The 21,594-nt window shown below is 50.6% G+C and overlaps 1 protein-coding gene across 1 annotated transcript in view; it reads right to left on the reverse strand.

Moving 5' to 3' along the window:
- Window positions 1-442: 442 nt before the first annotated feature.
- The window catches only part of LOC113438931 (polycystin-1), a 210,331-nt gene continuing 189,179 nt past the window's right edge, over window positions 443-21,594 (reverse strand). Inside the window, exons 45-56 of the mRNA XM_087912603.1 lie at window positions 21,198-21,257; window positions 20,969-21,068; window positions 18,098-19,279; window positions 15,268-15,893; window positions 14,303-14,386; window positions 12,837-12,998; window positions 11,032-11,117; window positions 10,457-10,603; window positions 9,317-9,433; window positions 5,828-5,915; window positions 3,677-3,825; window positions 443-943 (exon numbers count right to left, since the gene is read on the reverse strand). Of these exons, the coding sequence (XP_087768729.1) occupies window positions 715-943; window positions 3,677-3,825; window positions 5,828-5,915; window positions 9,317-9,433; window positions 10,457-10,603; window positions 11,032-11,117; window positions 12,837-12,998; window positions 14,303-14,386; window positions 15,268-15,893; window positions 18,098-19,279; window positions 20,969-21,068; window positions 21,198-21,257 (3,030 nt within the window). The 3' untranslated portion in view covers window positions 443-714. The remainder of the gene's footprint in view (window positions 944-3,676; window positions 3,826-5,827; window positions 5,916-9,316; window positions 9,434-10,456; window positions 10,604-11,031; window positions 11,118-12,836; window positions 12,999-14,302; window positions 14,387-15,267; window positions 15,894-18,097; window positions 19,280-20,968; window positions 21,069-21,197; window positions 21,258-21,594) is intronic.

Consider the following 21,594-nt stretch of genomic DNA (forward strand, 5'->3'; position numbering starts at 1 on the left):
TTTTGGATTATCCCTGGACTGAAAACTGACTGCTTTAACCGTGAATGACTTGGACTGCTTGTTGGACTTTGTTTAACCGTTTACTGGAAGTAAAACGTACATTTTACTATTCAGTGTATCTGTGTGCTGGTTGTGTGCTATTCAGCATCACTCTCACTACGTCTCCCTGTGTGCAATCATTCTCCTAACGGGGGAATTACCTCAACAGGCAGAGTGGCATAAAGTTAGGCATCCCTGCAATATCCCAGCTAGCAGAACACAGAAGCCGCTTCACACGTTCCTCTGCATTAGCTTAATTTTTTTTTTTTATCAGGAGTGTACTTGGATCTGCCTGAGAAATACGGCCATGTTATCCCATGTCATTTCTAACATTTTACACACACAAAAAAAATCATCACGTGTTCAAGAAGAGTCAAGGAAATCGTGTCAGTTGCTTTATCAGTTTCGTTCCTTTTAATGGGCGCAGGGCAGTTGTTCCCAAAAGAGGGGAAATCTTAGCAGACCAGTAGCCCCCATTAATTCTAGCCCGTTTGCAGAAGAAATATCCCAGGTGGATTGTGACCACGTCCATTTCTGAGTCCCTTGGACAAAACTCCCACCTCCCTGAGGGCACTTCGCAACGCCTCCATTGTGAGCTTGGCGTGTCCCTCAACTGCCCTGAGGGACTTGGCTCCAGAGTTGTTGGAAGGCGGGATGCCGGGGTCTGCAGGTCTCTCACCCGGGGTGGAGCCCCCCTGAGTACCTATAGAGGTAAACCGAGCCGTCTTCTTGCCCAGCCAGCAGGCAAGTGTCCGTGACTGACCACCTGACCAGGGACCAGCTGCCTCCAGAGTTGGGGGGCAGCAACGCAGTGCACTGCCCCAGAAATAAATCCCAGACCGCAATGGCTCCAGATGTCAGGACAGCTGCGGCCGAAGAGCCCCTCACGTCGCGCTCCAAGTATCTGAAGGGCCAGAAAAAACAAAGAGTCTTTGGGGAAACTGCAGGATTTGGAGCCCCCATCAACTTGCCTGCTTGGGGCACCCTTGGATTTAGAACACTGGGGACAGTGAGACGGGTGGCACATAAAATTTAACGAATTAACAAAGTTGTTTGGACCAGGGGTCTCCAACCACAGCAGCTTTAAGATTTGTGGACTTCAACTCCCAAAACTTTTAAGATTTGTGGACTTCCACTCCCAAAATTCCTCAGCCAGATGAGGAATTTGGGGAGTTGAAGTCCACACATTTTAAAGTTGCTAAGATTGGAGACCCTGGTTTGGACAGAAGTGTAAAAAGGAGGGTCAAATAAAGCGGAATCAGAGTGGTAAATGGGAGACCCCCGCCCCAATGGAACGTCTCTGGGTAGCCCCTCGCTCCTCTCCCAGCCACAAGGACGTGGCTGCCTTGAGAAGGGGGCAGAGTCAGGGAGGGAAGGGGCCACCTGGTTATGGCAGGCTAAGGCCGAGCAGGGTCACCCCCCAAACTGCATTTCTGGGCCCCGGGTGGGGCTTTTCTGCACCTGCAGGCAGCGGGGAATGAAAGCGGTTGAAAAAAGTAGCTTTTTGCCTTTGAACCCTTTCCTCCACTGGGGTGGGGGGGGTGGGGGTTTGCCTGGGCCACGATTCCTGTGCTTGCTTTGCTGGATGCCCCCCCCCAACCATGACTGGAGAGAAACTACCAATTGCCGTTCTTTTCCGAGTCAATAGCCAAGAATACGCAATTTCTGAAAGGCAGGCGGCTACTTATACAGTTTAAGTGCCCATGTTCAGGCCCGTCCAGTAGCTTTTAACTCAGGGTCCCCAAACCTGGCCACTTTAAGACTTGTGGACTTCAAATCTTTTATTTGCTTATCCCTGAAGGACAGAATCTCGCCAGACTGAAGTTGTAACCTTCAGGGGTCTCCAAAGGTGGCAACTTTAAGGCTCGTGGATGCACGTCTGGCTGAGGAATTGTGAGAGTTGCACAAGTTTTAAAGTTGCCAAAACCCTGTGCAGACAGGTTTTTCCCGGAACAATCGTGTTCTTTTTGTAGCTTCTTTCAGTTGTACTACAGTGCAGGAGTCTCCAACCTCGGCCATTTTAAGACTTGTGGGCCTCAAATCCCAGAATTCTTGGCTGGCTGAGGAATCCTGGGAGTTAAAGTCCACAAGTCTTAAAGTGGCCGAGTTTGGAGACCTCTGTTTTAACCAAACACTCCAGCTCCTCTGGCACCGATGCTCCAGAAGCAGCGTGGCTCTCTCGGCTGTCTCGCCCAGGAAAAGGCCCCTGCTTCGAAGCAACCACCTTTGACTGCCATTTTCTTCTTCTTCTTCTAAAAGAGCCACTAGGCCTTTCACAGCTGGTAGCCTGTTTTTAACCTGCAGGCTGCCCACCCGGAGCCTGGCTGAGCATCAGGTTCAACCAGGGTTCCAGAATGTTGCCCTGGCTGAGCTCCGGGGACAACGGGCTTGGGCACGAGAGGACTGGCTGGGCCAGGAAAGAAGCCCCTGGATCACACACCTCCCCTGGGGTAGGCAAGAAGGCAGTGCCGCAGTTTGCAAGCTGCGATCATGGAACTGCGACGGGAGGGCTCTGCTGGATGTCCCGGGGCTGAAGAGGTGGGAAGAGGTTTGTGCCTCGGGGCTGCAGAGCCCACCTGAAAACTTTCCGGCTGAATATAGAGACAGGCAGTTCAACACTACAAAGGCTTCCAGACAAAGTTACTTTAGTTGATAATTGGTAGTGGAATTTATAATTCCAGGCAGGGAGTGTGCTGGTTAGAGAGTATTTAGTTTGGGAATGAGAGCTGCCCCCTAAAGGCGGAAATGTAATTAATGCCTCTTGGGAGATGTTGTCCATGTCACGTGGTCACATCTGTAATCCTGATTAGTCACTGAATTGACCTCTGGTTGGGCTGAGGGAGTTTTGGGGCATTCTTACCTGGACCCCAGCATCGTGGCTGGAGTCTTCCTTTGGTGTATCGCTATGGGATGAAGATAACCATCTTTTCACACTATGGAGGCGACAATGCAAGGATTGGGCATTACATCAATCTCAGCACAACTGTGAGGATGCCTGATATAATCCAATAAAGTAACTTTGTATGGAAGCCTTTGTAGGGTTGAACTGCCTGCCTCTGTATTCAGCCGGAAAATTAGAGGCTTTGAAAACTCTGCAAGGCGACTCCTGCTCAGGGCTGCCATTGTAAACGCTTCAGCCTGCTTTGCTGGCATCCTGCCATAAAATAGGGGGCTGGGGGGAGAAGTAGGAGAATGGGGACGTAAGGGGGAGGGATGACAGGATGACAGGAACCACAGGTGCCAATCCAGGACAGACCAAGCATCCAAGGTGAGAGGAACAGAACGTGAAACTATACCAAAGAGGTGCCAGACCTTAAGACGGTTACCCAAACACCAAATTTGAATACTATTGGACACACAGGCATGGTCAAGGGGGCAGGTCCCAGGGGAGGGGGAAATCACTGGGAATATTCAGATCTGGCTTTGCTTCTGCTGTGACCCCCTGGCTTTAGTAAAAGCCTATCTTTTGCTACAGGTGGAGGCGAGGGTCTTTCTTTCCTAAGATGGGGTAAGCCCGACACCTAGATGGAGACCTTAATTCTGGGCGGAGGGGGACGTTTCCCACCGTCAAATTAATTTGGCTACAAGGGGCTGGGTTTTGAGGAGCCCTCCCTCCCTCCCTCCCTCCCCAACTTGCCTTCCTTGGACGCCGGGGGGCGGGGCCAAGAGCATCACCCCAGAGCTTCTGGCGGTCTTGGGGTTGAGCGCCATGATCTGGAAGGCCGGGTTCCCAGGCAGCTGGCTGTCTTTGGCGTGTGGGTGGCTGAAGACCAGGAACAGGAGGCCCTGAGGCGCAAGACAGGGAGACCCAGATCAGCTCTGCCACCAGTCAGAGAAGCACAAGATGCTTCACACACACACATTCACGGGGTGGCTCATCGCAGTACTGAACTCGGAGCTCCACAAAGGGGGCTGGGCAGCTGAGGGGTGACGGCCTGAGCGTCCCCGCCCTCTTTGCGTGCCTTCAGTGGAGGCCGCCCAGAGGGGTCTCCGCAGGGCCTTTTGCCAACTTTTTCAGAAATAGTTCTTGTCTTCTCTTTCTTGGGGCTGAGAAAGACTGGGACAAAGGCCTCTTCATCCATCGTGCAGGATTAGAATTCAGAGTCCTCTCCTTTCTAGGCCAGTCCCTTTAATCACTACACCAAACTGCCTCTCAATTATATCTTGGTCAATAGATTCAATAGAGTGAGTCCTAAGATGATGATTTATTGGCTCAGAGTCGGCATGCATCAGTTACATGAAGTCAACCTTCTCTGCTTCTAGCCTCTCTATTCAGAGGATCTGAAGCAATAGCATTTAGGCTTATATATAACCGCACAGCTCCTTCTGGGCAGTTTACAATGTCAGCCTTATTTACATGTTGCCCCCAACAATCTGGGTCCTCGCTTTACCAACCTTGGAAGGAAGGAAGGAAGGCCGAGTCAACCTTGAGTCCCATCAGGATTGACTCCCAGGTGGTGGGCAGAGTTTGCCTGCAATGCTGCGCTACCAGGGCTCCATCGCACATACCAGAATTTAAAAGCAACCTCCCTAAATACATAATTAATCTTAAAACCCCGGACCTTCCAAACGTTTCCCTACCTCTACGAAATCAGCTCAAAATATTTACGACACCCAAATATCTTCAGCTGGGCAGGCCTCAGGGGAAAATCTGACAAATGAAAAAAGGCCCCCAGTGCAGCCCCCCCCCCCCAAATGCTTCCTGCTTTGCATCGCCCCACAACCGACACGACCCCTGGGGACCAATGAACAGGGATTCGTGAATTTTCAGTCCCACCCAGAATTCAGGCACCCACCCACCCCTCTCACTGGCTGTGAATTTGCTTAAAAATATAATCAATATTTGCAATTTGCAATCAATATGCAACTTAATGGTGTTGCCTAACTTGTTGCTTTATCAACAGGACTCTCAGAGGGATCAAAATTTGGCAAAAGTGATTCTTTCTTTTCCCTGGACAGATGCCAAGCTCTGAGTATAGGCAGTCCTCAGCTTACAACCACAATCGAGCCCCAAATTTAGGTTGTTACATGAGAAATCTGTTGAGTGAGTTTTACCCCGTTTTTCAACATTTGCTAAGTGAATTGCTGCAGTTGTTAGCATCCAAATTTTATTCATGTGGCCCTGGGGATGCTACAATGGTCGTGTCAATGTATACGAAATTATGAGTAATATATAAGAACAAGTCAGCCAATGGGAACTGTCTGGTGACTAAGAAACAGTATCTGTTGTGAGCCATGTCAGATGGCTCAGAGCCTGGGCATGGCTCAGAAGCCCTATATAAAGCACAGAAGCACACCAACAATATATATGTTGGTGTGCTTCTGTGCTTTATATAGGGCTTCTGAGCTCTGGTGGTTCTGATTGCTTCTGCTTCCTGTACTTGCTACTATGCTGCAAGAGCTGCATGGGTATTGTATACATGCATCATGTTTTATATTATTGTATATAAACAAGTTTCTTCTATCAATGAATCCTGCTGAATTATTTACTTGTGTGTTGGTTGGATTGCTGCAAACGCTAAGTGTGAAGAAATGGTCATAAGTCCCTTTTTTGCCAGGGCCATTATAACTTTGAATGGCCACTAAACAAACTGGTGTAAGTCGAGGACTTCCTGCACTTGCCAAAGGAGTTGCACCCCCTTCTCATCCAAGCTCCTGCAAATGCAGGTCCCACGTTCTCATTCCTGCCCCATCAGTGCTCTCAGCGGCAACCAAAGCAAGGGCTACGAAGTTCAGAGCCCTCCGGTGGCCTCCCCGCCTTCCCCAGAGAGGGCCTGGGGGCACCTACCGAATCAGAGTAGGCCTTGTGGCAGACGGACGCAGGGAAGGACCAGCCCACCGGGATCTTCTTCAGCAACTGCCCGCTTCCCAGGTTCCTGTGCAAGGCAAAAGGGCCACCATCAGCTCAGCTCTGGGGGAGTTTTCCAGCAGCAGGAATCCAGGTCCCTTTGGCTGCCTGGCCAGGACAAGACCGGAGAAGGGAGCCTGCTCACCTGAGTCGCCTCCCTCCAGCCCTGACAGGGACCCATTTCAAAGAGGGCTTGCAAGAAGAGGAGCAGCAAAACCCACTGGGTAAATTAAGGGGGTGGGGTTTCCCCACCCCCTATTTCAAAAACGCACCACTTGACTCGTTCAATAGCTGTATAAGAAAGATATAATATCGATCAAATAAGCAACCCAGATAAATCAAGTGTTTTTCTCAACCACAGCAACTTTGCTGGCTGGGAATTTCTGGGACTTGAGATCCACCGTCCTTCAAGTTGCCAAGGTTGGGAAGCACTGCAATAAATACTCCCCCCCCCCCATTAATGCTACATCTCAAGAAGGCAGTTCTCCACACAGGTTGCAGAACTCCAGCTAAGCGGCTCCCAGCCAGGCCTGCCCCACTTTCACAAGCAGACTGAAATGACGGGGGAGCACAAGGCACCTTCTGGGCTCTTCAGGAGCCCCTCTCCCTGGGGACCAAAACCCACCGGGGAGGGCAAGGGGGCGATTTCCAGCTCTCTCTCTCTCTCCTGCACAAAATCTTTTTTCCAGGTAAAAGCACCTAGAGGGCACTAGCTGTGCACAAAAGCAAGTATGGCAGCTGCTACAGAGGGAAGATCACCCTGAATCTCCATCTTTCCTTAGGAAAAAATAGGTGTCAGGCCTGCCACCTTCAGCTTCTTCGCTTTGCTGGCATCCTGGAATAAACCGCGGGAGGAGAGGAGAAGGAGTTTGGGGAAGTGAGAGAACAGGAAGGATTGGGAGACAGGCTGGCAAGAACCAGAAGTGCCAAACCAGAATAAACTGGCTGCCAAGGACCCTTGGCCTGGGAACAGAATCCGAAATTACATCAAGAGGTGCCAAGTTGTTTCCAAAACATCAAAACAGCATACAAATGTGTTATGACTCCCCTTCAAAATTCAAACGAACAAAACAGAAAGCAGCCGTTTCACAATTAAATCAAACAGAAAGAAGTCTTACAAGATAATGGCTGGCAGGAATCTCAATCCACAGCATAAATCTTTACTCTGTCCGGCAAACCAGTCTTGGCAATAAATCTCAAGTCTCAGAGCTTCTTGCTGTAACGTCCTCACTCAAATAGTCACTTTGTTCCTGGAAAATTCTACCAGCCCAGCTGTGTCCTTTTATACTCATTGAGGCAACGTGCTAATTTACTGACTCTCGCCCTCCTCCTTCGTTCCAGCTGAGTTTGCCTTCTCAACCGTCTTCTGTTCCTTACATTTAACCACAAATTTTCCAAGTTCCCATCTCCACTAGAAGACTCTCTCAAAACTTCCCTGTCAGCCATTCCCGGCTGTTGATCAGATAAGGAACCAGAGGAGGTCAAAGGTCCTGACAATTCTAATACATCAGGTCTGTCGTCCTTTGTCACTTCCATCTCCTCATCCTGGTTACCAGTCCAATCACTGAGCCATGCTGGCTCATATTTTTCTGCCATGTCCTCCTCACTTGAACTCATATCAGTCACAGGAGCTGAATCCAAGCCCGGAGCCACAACACAAATGGACACTGATGGACAGATGGTCATGGGGGGAGCGGGAGGGAAACGGGAAAAATTATAAGCTTCATGCAGGAATCTTCAGATCTAGCTTCACTTTCGCTGCAACCACTTCACTTGAGTAAAAGAACCCAACGTTTCAACCAAATGGTCTTTCTTTCCTAAATGCCTACGGTAGGGCAGGCCTGACACCAGGAAGGAAGGCCGGGTCTCTCAGGTCCAATTCTGAGTTTTTCAGGCACCCCAAACAAGTCTGCTGGCAGTGCAGAATGTCAGAGGGACGCTCTCAAGACATTCCGTATATAGAGGCAGTCGCAGGGATTCCAGTAAATAAGTTCAGGTTCTGTTCCTTTTTAATATGAATGAATCAAATTAAAGACGTTTTCCTAATTCATTTCTCCCTTTGTAATCAAATGGAATTTAGAAATCTCATTTGATTCGGCACAAATATTTTTTTCTTATCTGCTGGACTCTGCAAAGGACGTTCAAAAAAGGCGAGCTGTCGTCCTTTCTATGCTGCAGGTGTTATGGTCCTATCTGGCGGAAGTTCCTTGTTAGTTAGAGCACAGAATCCTAGGGCTGCAAGAGACCCTGGAGGTCATCTAGTCCAACCCACTGCCCAAGGCAGGAGGCCTACAGCATCCTGGTTCAATGGCTGTCCAATCTCATCTCGAAAACCTCCAGTGATGGAGCAATCTTATGATTGCTGTTAGGAACTAGGTTCCGGGAAGGAAGTTAAGGTTCTCACACACCTCCCTGCATTGCTAAACTATCATCTAAAATGGAGCTTTTTAGTTTTGAAGAAATGTCATATGGATGCAGTGAATTAGATGCTTATTTTGGTTCAATGGAACATGTCAACTCTCAATATTCAAATACTGAATTTCAACTGAGAGGCAAGGTTGGACAAGATAATATTTAGAATTTTTGTTTAATTCCGATTTCTGAATTTCTTTCTTTGCTGCCACAAAGAAGAAGCGGGGGGGTGGGGGTCAAATTATTCTCCAAAGCTCCAGAGGGCAGGAGAAACAGCAACAGATGGAAACTCATCAAAGAAAGAAGCAACCTGGAACTAAGGAGAAACTTCCTAACAGTGAAGTCAGTGGAACCGTTTGCCTTCAGTGGAGGCTTTTGAGAAGAGCCTCTCTAGACAGTCACTTGTTTGAGATGGTATAGGTTCTCCTGCTTGAATGGACTAGAAGACCTCCAAGGTCCCTTCCAGCATATTCTATTCTATTCTATTCTATTCTACTCTATTCTTCATTCCAATATTCTGTTCTGTTCTGTTCTGTTCTGTTCTGTTCTACTCTACTCTACTCTACTCCACTCCACTCCACTCCACTCTCCACTCCATTCCTTATTCTATTCTATTCTATTCTATTCTATTCTATTCTATTCTATTCTATTCTATTCTATTCTATTCTATTCTATTCTATTCTATTCTATTCTATTCTATTCTATTCTCCAATATCTATTCTATTCTATTCTATTCTATTCTATTCTGTTCTGTTCTATTCTACTCTACTCTCCGCTCTATTCCTTATTCTATTTTGTTATTCTATTCTATTCCCATTCCTAATTCTTCTCTTCCTCTGCCCCTTTTAGTTAGTTTTACGTTTTTCCATGTATGCCCTGAGCCTTCCTTTTTTGCAATAGCAATATAGTTTATTCATACGTTTTTACTGTGTTATCTTTGTAGGGCTGAGTCAGAATGTTAATGAGGAGAAACAGCTGGGACGGGGGAAAGTTCCACCGAGCAGCCCCTGGGCTCACCAGAGCACGATGCAGTTCATGGCGGTCATTCCAAGCAGAGCCTCCTGCAGTCCAGCCACATCGGCAAACGCCAAGACGGTCTCTTCCGGGGGCTTCAAAGCCCAACGCTGGTGGCTCCTGAAACACATACGGGGGATTTTCAGCGCTCTGTTTATAGGATGGAAAAGGAGCGGAGAGCAGAGGAGAACAAAACGCAACACAACACTCTATTGGCCAAGTGTGACTGGATACACAAGGAATTAGTCTCCGGTGCAAAAGCTCTCAGTGTATATACAAACAACAAAGTGATAAGTCATCGATCATAAATCGCAAGGTAGAATCATAATTCATAAGATAGAAACGAGTGATAAATCGTAAGATACCAACGGGAGAAGGTAGTAGGACAGATGAGAAGGGTAAGAGAAATACAGCCGTACTACTTGGGTGAATATATATTGTCAGCATTCCAGAAAGCCTCCACTCCAACCAATAACTCCGAGACAGACATCCTCTCCAAGGTTCTTTTTACTAGAGTAGTAAACTGGCACACTTGGGAAATCCCAAATCTGAAAGTTCCAGGTTTCCTTGCCATAAGTAAAAAATTACAAATCCACCCCCTGCACCGCTCATTGCATCACATGCCCCAATCAGTATCCATCCCAACTTGAGACGTCCTCTCATCCAGGTGCGGAAATAACATGACCTTGACTTAGAAGAAAAATGCTATTATGTCTAGCCACATACCCTCCAAGAAATTCCCCCCTCCCGTTTCCCCAGGCTCAAGAATGTGGCAACGTGGAAGCATTTTGGTGCTAATAAGGCTTCCAAAGCTGACATATCTTTAGGCATAAGACAGTGCTGAGGGAGTGAGGTGTTTAGCAGAGCCATGGCGTGAGGGAAGAGATCATCCAAACCTGCCTCTTGGGGCTCCTGCAAAACCAACTGCTTCTCCTGATTTTCAGCACTCTGTTTATAGGATGGAAAACGAGCTTACTGCCAACACGCTCAGCAAAAGTATTACCTGCCTGCACCTTTGTCCAGACCAAATCCCGAGTTCGATTTCTTTCCACGCTATATTGATTTTATCTATTTCTTAGAGGCCTTCTGGACTGGTGGTCTTTCCAAAGAGGCTTACCCTAGAAAACCAGCATCACTTCTCACCTTCCCACCTCAGAGAAAGAGAAGACTTCCACTGCTTGACCTTGTAGTGACCAACAGCTGCTGACCAGCTTCCTATCGGCCAGACCAAGGACAGCGTTTATGTTTCCAGCTTTGAGCAGCTCCTCTTCAGCACAGCCAAACAAAAGCCTAGGAAACAGAAGTCCACTATGATCTCAGGTCTACTTACCGGGCAACAACAAAGCCAGTTAACATGTGACTATCGAGGACAGCACGATGTAGTTCCATGCTGGGAGTAACACACTGATAAAAATACCAACATGCAATTGTGAAGTGAAAACAGGCTCTGGCAATGCTGGATCTATATAAATGGCAAATTTGGGCGCTGGGAGTCTTTCACAGAAGGTCCTGCCACCAAAGGCGCCCACCAGCTCGGGGGGAGGGAGCATCAACGTGCTGACCACGTCCAGCTGTACTTCTCCACCCCACCCCAGCACAGAGACATGGCAGAAGTCCCGTTCTGGTACATGGAAAGTTAATTGTGTCCTTAAATCAGAGCAGTCGGTTTTGCCACCTCGGCAAACTCTGTCACGCTAAAAGGCGTCATGCACACTTGCCTTATCTCAGCTGTCTCCAGGCGCCCCAGCACTGCGCACACCACGCTGTGAGCTCCCGACAGGGGAACTATTTGAAGAACTGGAAGCTGGAAAAGAGAACAGCTGGATCGACAGCCCTTCCCTCCTGGGCCAGACACAGCCTGAATACCGAAAGCAGCAGAGGGGCCCCTGGCCCGCCAACCTTCCCAGCACTGCACACAGATACACAGCAGCGTTGACGGTTCTGCTTAGGGCCATAACTAGGCCATACAAGTAGCCCTCAACAGAGCCAAGCCCAAAATTTGTGTTGGTAAGCAAAACATCTGTTAAGTGAGCCTTGCCTCATTTGTTGTGGTTCGCCGGCAGAAGAATTGGACAGTGGGGAAGAACAGGGACCAGCCTGGGAGTCTGGAGAGGACTCAGACAAGGGTCTTGCATCCAATGCAGGGATGGGGCCAGCACCACCTGGGAGTGGGGTGCTGATTCCAGAGCCTCCGGAGTCTGACAGCAGCGAGGCAGAGAAACAGGGGGAGCCTGTTCCCAGAGCACGCATGTGCAGAGCTGCTAGGTGAGAGCAGTTGAGACAAAAGGGGCAACTTGGGAGTAAGGCTGGGAGGTGATTGCCCCTCCCATAAGGGATAAAGAATAGACAAAGATGATGAAACCTTTGCAGGAAGCAAAGTTGTTTGTTTGGTTCAGATTCATTCTTGAAGTTCTTTATACTTCGGTTGGTTTTTTTTTCTAGTTTGACACGTCTGTTATTGGCAGCACTTCACAGGGAAGAAAGGTAGATGCTTATCTTGAGGGACTATTTTGAGATTCATTACCGGCTGGGAATGAAAACAATTCCCAGCGTTGCAATAAAATAAGACTTGTTTTTAAAATAAGCATGTGCATAATTACGGTCTAGGAAGCCTTGGTCAGAACACCATTTTAGGAACTTTCTTGCCACATTTGTTAAGTGAATCCCTGCAGCTGTTAAGTTAATAACACGGTTGGTCAGGGAATCGAGCTTCCCCGTTGGTTCTGCTTGTCAGAAGGTCGCAAAAGCAGATCCCATGCCCAGGCCAATGCTGCAAATGTCGTAAGTGCGAAAAATGGCCATAAGTCACCTTTTTCCAGTGCTGTTTGCCACTTTGAACGGTCACTCAATGAACTATTGTAAAGTCGAGGACTACCTGTGTGCAGATGACTGCAAGGACCCACTCCAGACAAAAGGACGCCTGGTTCTCACATAGCCACTCGCAGTGGGCTGATCACCGATTTGCTCTCCACACCTTGCCCAGTGACTTCCGCCTTACCTGGCCACCCAGAGCTCCCCCTCCAGCAGCCCACCTGCAAGAGTCGCCTGCAGAGTCGGGCGGGGGAGGGGGGAGAACTAGGGTCCAGCACTGAGCAGTTGCAGCCAAGAACTACATGCTGGGTTTTAGGGTTAGCCTTTTCCCCCATTCATTTATATAAAAAAAATCAATTTTTTATTATAGCATAATACAAAATTAGCTTATACCTTTATAGCAAGGGTCTTCAAACTTGACGGCTTTAAGACGTGTGGACTTCAACTCCCAGAATTCCTCCTCCTCCAGTCATGTTAGCTCAGGAATTCTGGGAGTTGAAGTTCGCAAGTCTTAAACTTGCCAAGTTTGGAGACCTTTGCCTTAAATGCACCCCTAGGCAAGCAACACCCACAACTTTGGTCGGGGCGTGCCAAATCTTTCACCAGTCTTCAGGTCGAAAAGACTGCAGCTGGGTGGTAAAAGGACCCCCGCCAGCAGCAGGCCCAGGGCAGTGCCACCCATGCCAGCGGGAGCACCAGCAGCCTGGCCTACCTTTGTAAAGTGCCAGGTGTGCACCGTCCCCCACTGGCCAGGTTCCAGAGGCCTCCAGAGAGAGATGGACGCTTCCTCGGCCGTCACCATACACAATTCTGCGAAGTCAGTGCCTTCCCACCACACGGCACTCATGTCCACCAAGCAGGAGCCGGAGCCGTTCTGAGGGAGAGCCGGGGGAGGCAGAATGAATGGAGGAGCCGGGGCTGGCAAGAGCTGACCGGATGGACGGGGCCAGAGTGTCCCCTGCGGGGCCACAGCCCAGCATCTCCTCCCACCAGATTTGGCCCACCGACCCATGAAGGCCCTGCCTCGCCAGAGGGACCCCGCCCGCTAGGACTTCTTGCTCTGGCCTCCGACCGAACGCTTTGAAAGCTGCCACGGAGCTGCTGCCCTGCTCTGAAAATGCTTTCGTGGCCTACGTTTCACGAGACATTGCAGGGAGTCCTTGTCTTACAACCAGTCACTCAGAGACTGACTGGAGATACAGTGGATGCCACGAAAGGTATGACCCAGATTCCCAGATCCAAAAGCAACCCCCCCCCCATGGTCATGTGATCACATTTTGGCCACTGGTGATCCTGTCACAGGACCAAGGAAGGGCTGGGCTGCTGCTGGAAAGCCAAATGGCCGCTCGGCTGCAGCGCCAGCCCAGTCAAAGGCACAGCCCGCCCAGGTGTGGTATGGCTGCCCCTAAGATAAAGCCCAACACCCCGCCGGAGGTTCTGCTTCAAGAGGAAACACTGTGATGACCCAAAGGGCCGTAGCACGAAAGCACCCAAGTCACAAAAGTAGGTAAAGTCCCTTTAATTCCTCCAACTTGGCCTCCAATGTCCAATTATCATTGGCTGAAGGGAAAACTCCCAAAAACAGGTTTTAAAAGGAAGAAATTCCATCCAAACTCAAAGTACACATAAATTATAAATAAAAACCAACACAAACCATGCTGCAGCAATTAATGAGACAAGGCAGGATAAGGGACTGAAGATGTCAAAAGATAACAAAACACACACACTTGGGAGGACGCCAGGACTCAGGTAAGACTTGACAAACCAGAATAATTCCATGCTTTGCTTCCAGCAACTTTGCTGTGCAGAGTTTGCCCTTTTAAACAGTCTTCCCAGCTGCAGCCAAGGAAGGGGATCAGGGCCCTTTCCTCCCCCATAAACCACGCAACTCCCGTTGCTCCCTTCTCCGTTCCTCCCTGCGTGCCCTAGGATGAAGAGGGGGTTGGCCTGGGTCTTCCTCTGAATGCCCATCTGGCCTGTGCCCTTCCCCGGCCTCCTCCACAGCCACCGGAGCCCCACTCCCACTCCCTGTCGGCTGTTCCGCCTCTCCCTCGGAATCAGATTCCAACAGGGGCATGACAAACATGTTCCCCCAGGGCAGGATGGATACCACAAACACGCCATTATCAGGGTCACAAAAATGCTGGAGAATTTTAAACCATTTTTTTCTCCCTTAACCTTCACTTTTGAAGTCATTTTCAAGTGTCCTTCTCTCAGAGTGTCCGCCGGTGCCTCCACCTGGACCTCCTTTGCTGGGCCGCTCTGTGGAGACAAAGGGCAAGAGATGATGCCTGTCAGGTCAGACTCCCGCAGGGCCCTCTGGGAAGCAGCTGCACCCTGGATCCCAGCTCCCTCCGCACCACAGCAAAGGCTCCGTTGCTGGAGGGCTTTTGCTTCATTTGGGCTGGTGGCAAGCAGGAACGCTCCCCAACCGAACTCAATTCCTTGGAAAAGGTGGCCCAGCACATGCAATACTTCGAACTGTAGCCGTCTGCTACCCTAACAGAGGAACAGAGTTGGAAGGGACCTTGTGGGTCATCTAGTCCAACCCCCCGCCCAAGCAGGAGACCCTGCACCATTTCTGACAGAGGGCAGTCCAGTCTCTTCTTCAGAGCTTCCAGGGATGAAGCTCCCACCACTTCCGAGGGCAAACATGCTTTGTGCAGAAAAGCCAGTCCAGTCCCCAAATTAAATTCTTTAGCACGGGTCAGGGAGGAGTTCTAAAATGCCAGCAGGGGAATCAGCTGCTCCAAGAGGTCAGTTTGCTGGACAAAGAGGGCAGCTGACAAAGTCAGGTGGGGGCCACTGACCATCATAAGCGGAGAGTCCGAGGCCCACGCAGGGAGTAAAATTTACAGACTGAGGAATAAGCCAGAGCAGAATGACCGGCCAAGTGGCCACTGGGTCAAAAGAAGGGGAAAACCGCGGCCAGAAGGGAGAGACAGAGAGAAGAGGGATGGCCTCCTGTGGGGAACCAGGCCAGGCACAACCTAGAGATGCCGTACCCGGGGGCAGCCAAGGAGGGTGCAAGCAAGGAGACAGGCTCCACAGCGTACAAAGGTTGTCCTTGCGGCCCTCTTTGCCTTCCCCCAGGTGGTTGTCTCACCTCAGCTAGCTGGGTCTCCCAGATGCACCCCCTTTACCTGCCTGGGGGGCTCCTTGTCACGCTCAAGTGGCTTCTGCGATGGGCTGGCGGCTTCTTCCTGGGCCTTCCTGCCGATGCCAGCTGGCGAACAAGGCCACCCGATGCCCCTTCCTGGGTCGGAAGACGCTGCCACCGCTGCTTGCGTAAGAGAGGCCCCAGGGGCGCCTGGGGAGGACTGCAGGGGAGCCGGGGTTGCCCCCACCAGGGGAAAATTAGGGGTCTGCAAAAGGCTCTGTCCAGCCTCCAAGGCCGGGGAGAGGAGCAGCTCACGGGAAGAAAGAGCGGAGGAGCCCCCACTCATCCCGGACAGGAGGGTTTGGCCCAACGCTGCTCCTTCCTCGAGAGGAGCCTCCCCGGGGGGTCTGGGAGGACTCTTGCTGGACCCCCCGGCATCCCAGGCCCCCAGTGGCTTCTCGGGACAGACTTTGAGCTTCTTGGATTTCAGGTGGCCGAAATCCTCCTCGGGCAGGTGGAACTCTTGAGGCAGCAGGCCGGGAGGCAGCCAGCTGAGGCGGGACCCCTGCCCAACCAGGGGGGTGAGAGGCAAGGCTGCAGGAGCAGGAGAATCCTCCACCATCCAGAGGGCAGGAGAAGCCAGACCTGGGGAGCTTGCTGGTGGGCTGCCTGCAAATGTGGAACAAATAAAAAGAACCTTGGAAGGACATTTATACATCTACCCCCTGCTAGATTAGCCAAAATGTTCCCAAACAGATCATCCGAATGCGGGAAATGCAAACAAAAGCAAGGAACATATTACCACGCGTGGTGGACACGCCCTGTAGTAGGAAGTACTGGATAAGGACAAAAAAAAAATGTATAGAAGGAATAATTAAACAACAAACTGAACTAAGATCTGAGACTTTTCTATTAGGGATAATAACAAGGTAAGAAAACAGAATATTTAATGCTGCATTTATTAACAGCGGCAAGAATAACGTACGCACAAAATTGGAAAAAGGATAATATGCCACTAGAGCAGGTGTCCCCAAACCTGGCAACTTTCAGACTTGTGGACTTCAATTCCTAGAAGTCCTCAGCTATGCTGGCTGAGGAATTCTGGGAGTTGAAGTCCACAAGTCTTAAAGTTGCCAAGTTTGGAGACCTCTGCACTAGAGAAAAATGTGATAAAAGGGATATTAGAGTGTACCGAGATGGATTAGTTGACCATGGAGATAAAAGACAGAGAAAAAACGGATTATTGCTTGACGTGAAATGCATTGTATGATCAGCTAAATAATATAGAGATGAATAGAGAATAGGACAATAAGACAACAAGGTAAATGTTATAGTGGACAGAGATGGATTAGGGAATATAGACAAATGTACAGATAGTACAAACGTACAGATTTATGTACAGTAAAAGTATGTACACTCTCACGGAAGTGTTGCAATGAATGGAAATGATGATGTATGAGAAAATTGTTTAAATAATAATAATAAAAAGAACCTTGCAAGACCCAAATTTCGATTTCTGAGCCCCCGAAGGATTGACTTCAAAGGCCGCCCCTCGTTCCTCTCGGCAACTCCTAGGGAGACCCGTCCCCAAGGCCTCCGAAAACCCTCGGCTTGGAGGTCTGCTCAGTCTTCGAACGACACCCAAGGCTGGTGCGCTGCATGTGCCTTTATTTGCAACTATAAGATGGCGACTTTTTATCCCACCTCCCAATATGCTCCCTACCCGCCACCCGAGGGAGTCCTGGGAAAGTAAGGATCCATTTAGCCTGCCTGGGAAGCTCTGCCCTAGGCACAAGGAATCTTCTACTCCCCGCCCAGAGTAAGCCCTGCAGGAAGGCCACCTGGGACATCCTGTGGGTGTCAGCTTTGGAAGCCATACTGAGACCAGACGCTTGCACAGTGCTCTGGAAAGGCTTTTGTCAGAAGCTACTTGGGTGAAAAGTTGGGATACACACGCAGATAGATTGATTAAACAAATTCATGACAAATTCCCCAACAAGCCAAAGGGTCCTCGGAGGGGGGGGGGGAGAGGGGGTTAAGGGGACAATGCATTAACCTCTTGTTGTGATTTGTTTATTGTATTTTTCAGGACGTGATTTTTTTCAAGGGGGGATGCCTGTCAGCTTTGGAAGCCATAGTCCACACTGCCACATTCTTGACCCTAGGGAAATGGGAGGGGGGAATTTCTTGGAAGCGTATGTGGTTGGACATAATAGCATTCTTTTTCTAATTCAAGGTCATGTGATTTCTGCACCTGGGTGAGGGGACGTCTCAAGTTGGGACGGATGGTGATTGGGGCATGTGATTCGATGATGGGTGCAGGGGGTGGATTTCTAGTTCTTTACTTATTGCAAGGAAGCCCAGAACTTTCAGATTCAGGATTCCCCAGTTGTGCCAGTTTACTATCCAATTAAAACAGAATGCTTGAGAAGATGCCTGTCTCAGAGTTGTTCTTGTTTGGAGTGGAGGTTTCCTGGAACGCTGACAGTGGGAAAATCCCCTTGTCCTGCACCTCAGAGAGACCACCAGGGACGGAAAGGGCCACACCCTACGGGGCCTGCTTGGAATCAGTGCCAGGGGGATCCCAGGTGGCTCCCCTGCAGAGAAGGCAGTGTTCCCCACCACCTCTTGGGTTTCTGGGTGAAGAACTCTGGACCACCTGAGGCTCAGACCACCACCACCCCCGGGCTCAGGCTGGCCACTGGCCCCTCCAGCCCCTTCGCTTGCTGCCCACGTGGCCAACAGCTGCCCCAGGGTGAGTGAGCGCGGCTGCCTGGCCTCCACGCGAGCCCCCTAGGAAATCCCTCTGCAGGATCAACGAAGGCTCTGGCGGGGGTGGGGTGTGTGTGACCCTTCCGGGTTCTCCAACTGACCTGTGCTGAAGGAAGTCCTCTGCTGGGTCCTCCTTCTCAGCCTCCGGCCCCTCCTGCCCTGGCCAGACCCGCCGCTCTCGGGAGAGCGAGGTGGAGACCCAGAAGCATCTCCTCGCATCCTGGGAGTTGAGCTCGGCCGGTCGTCCCTTTTGGGGAGCTCCTGGGGCGGCTGGGCCGGATTCCCCCCCTGCCCTTTGTGGGGGCCTCTCCGGCCCTTCCTGCCCTTGCCCAGCTGGCTCTGGACAACCGCCTCCAAGTTCACCTCCTTCTGGCGCCTGGAGAGCCTCCGGGTCACGCGCACGTAATACTCCAAGGGGAACATGAGTCCCTCCACCACTGTGCAAGAGCTCAGCCCCTCCTCACTGGGGGTGACCCCTCCCAGGGGGGCTGACCCCGCTTCAAGGCTGTGCCCTTCGTCCTCCCTGCTTGTCTCCCTCCTGGGGGGCTCCCCGTCGTCTCTGAGCCAATCGGCAACAGCTCTGCCTCCTCGAGCAGCGTCAGGGGTCACCGGCAAGCTTCCCGCACCTTCCTCGCACCCCTGCCCAGGCTGCTCCTCGCTCCGCACACTGGCCCAGAAGGACCTGCTCCCAGCAGCCAAGTCCCCCAGACCGGAAACACCCTCTTGTTGGCTCGGAGGCTCATGGCAGGACCCTTGACTCGCTTGTGGCAGGGAACAAGGAAGTTCTTGCGTTGCCGCAGGAACATCCGTTTGCATCCGCCTGCCCAGTTCAGAGCCTCGGTCTGACATTGCAGGAGTCACATCGCCACTCCCTCCTGGGCTAGCCCGCAGGGAGGACTTGGGGGGGCTCCTCTGGCCGGGGTCCAAGAGGCTGCTGCTTCTCCTAAAGCCTGGAGACTCCCAGCCTTGCTCTGTGGCCCTCTCAGGCTCTCTCCGATGCGCCTCCCACGCCGTTTCTCCCCATGTGGCCAAAGAAGGCCCTTCTCGCTGCTCTCTGCCACGTCCGCCGGTTGAGTGCAGGCTGCTGTTCCTCGCCAGAGGTGGCTCCGCAGAATCAAAGAGCACCCTTCGGCTAGGCTGATGGGCTCTTCTGGAATCTGACGTTTCTGGCAAGCTGCCTTCACAGGCTCCGGACTTAAAGAGGACCGGCGTGGTCTCTGCGGTGCTGCCGGGGCAGGAAATCCCGGCCTGACCCTCCTCGGGAGACAGTTGACTGAGGTTTCCTGAAAGGACAAAGTCCCTGGGTAGCTCCTTTCCCCCTGGGGAGCAAAGAACTCAGCAGAATCGAGCATCTGTGATCCAGAGCATAAAAGGGATAGAAGGCTAGAAAAGGAGAATTGCAAAAGCCTCTTCTTCAAGAGACGTCAGCCGAGCTGCCCCACACACACAGCCTATCAATGCATCGACTCCGTCCGGGTTGAGGAATCGAGAGAACAACTTTGTGATTACTTGCACTCTGGGCAACCTGCATCTTCCCTTCCTGAAGCCCAGCATCAGCCCAGCTACTTTGCATCCGACGGAGTACAGCTCCGTCTTTTAATGCAGGGGTCTCCAACCTCGACGACTTGAAGACTTGTGGACTTCAACTCCCAAGAGTTGAATTCTGGGAGTTGGAAGTCCACAAGTCTTGAAGTGGCCACGGTCAGAGACCACAGTTTCAATAAACGTGCTTGTCAGCCTCCACCTCACACCCGCTTATGCTTCTTATGTAGTCAGTCTGCCATAAACTATGGGGAGGGGGGATGCTTGGGGGAGAGTGAAAGTAACTTTTATCCCCCCCCCAAAAAAAGCTACTTGCTGTATCTCCCTGCTGCTTCAGGGTCACCTAGCTGGGAGAAGCATGCAGCTGCATACCCTTCAAACGACCATTCTGAAAACATCTTGCTTAAACCTGACTGGTCATGGGAGGGGGAAAGGGGGGGGGTCAGTGATAGGAAGCAGCTAAGGAAGGTCAAAGGGAGCATCTTCCAGAAAGGTGAGGGAGGCAAGAAGAAGCAACGGTCAGAGCTGGACAGAGAATAAGGACAGCCCCTCCCTAGAATCTTCCAGGATATCTCCATCAGTGTGGGAATAATAAAAGTTTAATCTAGCAAGAGCCTGTCTATTGCAAAGGTCTTCGAACTTAGCAAGTTTAAGATGTGTGGACTTCAACTCTCAGAATTCCTGAGCTAACATGACTGGAGGAGGAATTCTGGGAGTTGAAGTCCACACGTCTTAAAGCTGTCAAGTTTGAAGACCCCTGGTCAATTGTGTCCAAGCAAATAAGGAACTCTGGCTAGATTACTCTATGTCAGGGGTGTCAAACTCAAGGCATGCTTAGATTTCACCCACAGGGCCGCCCTCGAAACAGCGAACGGCCAGCCCACGGTGCCTCTGCCAGCTTGGCGACAGTCCTGTCAGGTTGGCCCTCCCGAGCTCCGTTTTCACTGGCAGAGTGCTGCAGGAGGCCATCGCAGCCGAAAACGGAGCCCAGGAGGGTGCCCCCAACACAAGTGACATCGAGATGGCCATGCCCGCCTGGCCCCCGAGGTCAAACACAACCCTGATGCCGCCCTCAATGAAATCGAGTTTGACCCCCCCCTGTTCTGTGTCATTTGTGAGTTCAGCCTGACATCAATCTTGGGAAAAGTCAGCTCAAACCGGCAGCTCCCGAGAGACATTCAGTGAAATCTCCCTCGAGTCAAACTTAATGCCCGGCGATCTCTGGGCGAGAACACGGCAGCAGACTGTTGCTTCTGCTAGTTCTGAGGGATCTTCTTGGCTCCCCAGCCTGGTCTACAGTTATGGTATCCCCAGAGGTGCCCAGCAGGTCTGATCGGAGGGGGCTACTATATTCCAAGATCCATCAGACAGAGAGACCCTCACCTCAATTCTTTCTACAAGGAGCCCAACAGATGTTGTCTTAGAGTTACCTGCATGGTTCTTCACAGCTTCCTCCTGTCCGAGGAGCAGGTTCTGCTCTGCAACCGTTTCCTTGATATCATTTTTAACCCTCGCCGCTCTCTCAGCTCGCTGTGAAAATGAAAACGGTAGCAGTCACATTGCTTTGCTTTCCAGTCAATATGAAAATCAGTCCATTTCTGCTGATTTCTGCTCCCCAAGAGATTGTCCTTCAGCAGAGAATCCCTTTTATTCACCCACCTGCAACCTGTGGAATGTTCTGTTGTATTCTCTTTTCAATACAGCCAGTTTTTCTTTCAGCTAGAAGACAAAACGATTGTTAAATAATTGGCATGTTTAATTTGAAAAGTAACTGAAAGTCTTAGACAGCAACCATATAATTCTATTTAGATTTATGTCTATGGAGATTCTCCATCATCCAGATGATGGTTGTCCCAGAAGTGCTTTTAATCAGGAGGCAACTAGACTTTCTTATTTTTTCTTTGAAGGCATTTCACTTCTCATCTCAGAAGCTTCTTCAGCTCTGACTAGATGGTAGGGAATGGAAGGATTTATATTCCTTGCAGACAGCTGGTCATTTGCACCCTTTTGAATGCAAGTGTTCTGACCCAAGCCTTGTTCAAATCAAACAAACACA

Source organism: Pseudonaja textilis, chromosome 14 (genome assembly GCF_049901715.1).
Source record: "Pseudonaja textilis isolate UNSWEBS1 chromosome 14, rPseTex1.2, whole genome shotgun sequence".
Classification (NCBI taxonomy): Eukaryota; Metazoa; Chordata; class Lepidosauria; order Squamata; family Elapidae; genus Pseudonaja; species Pseudonaja textilis.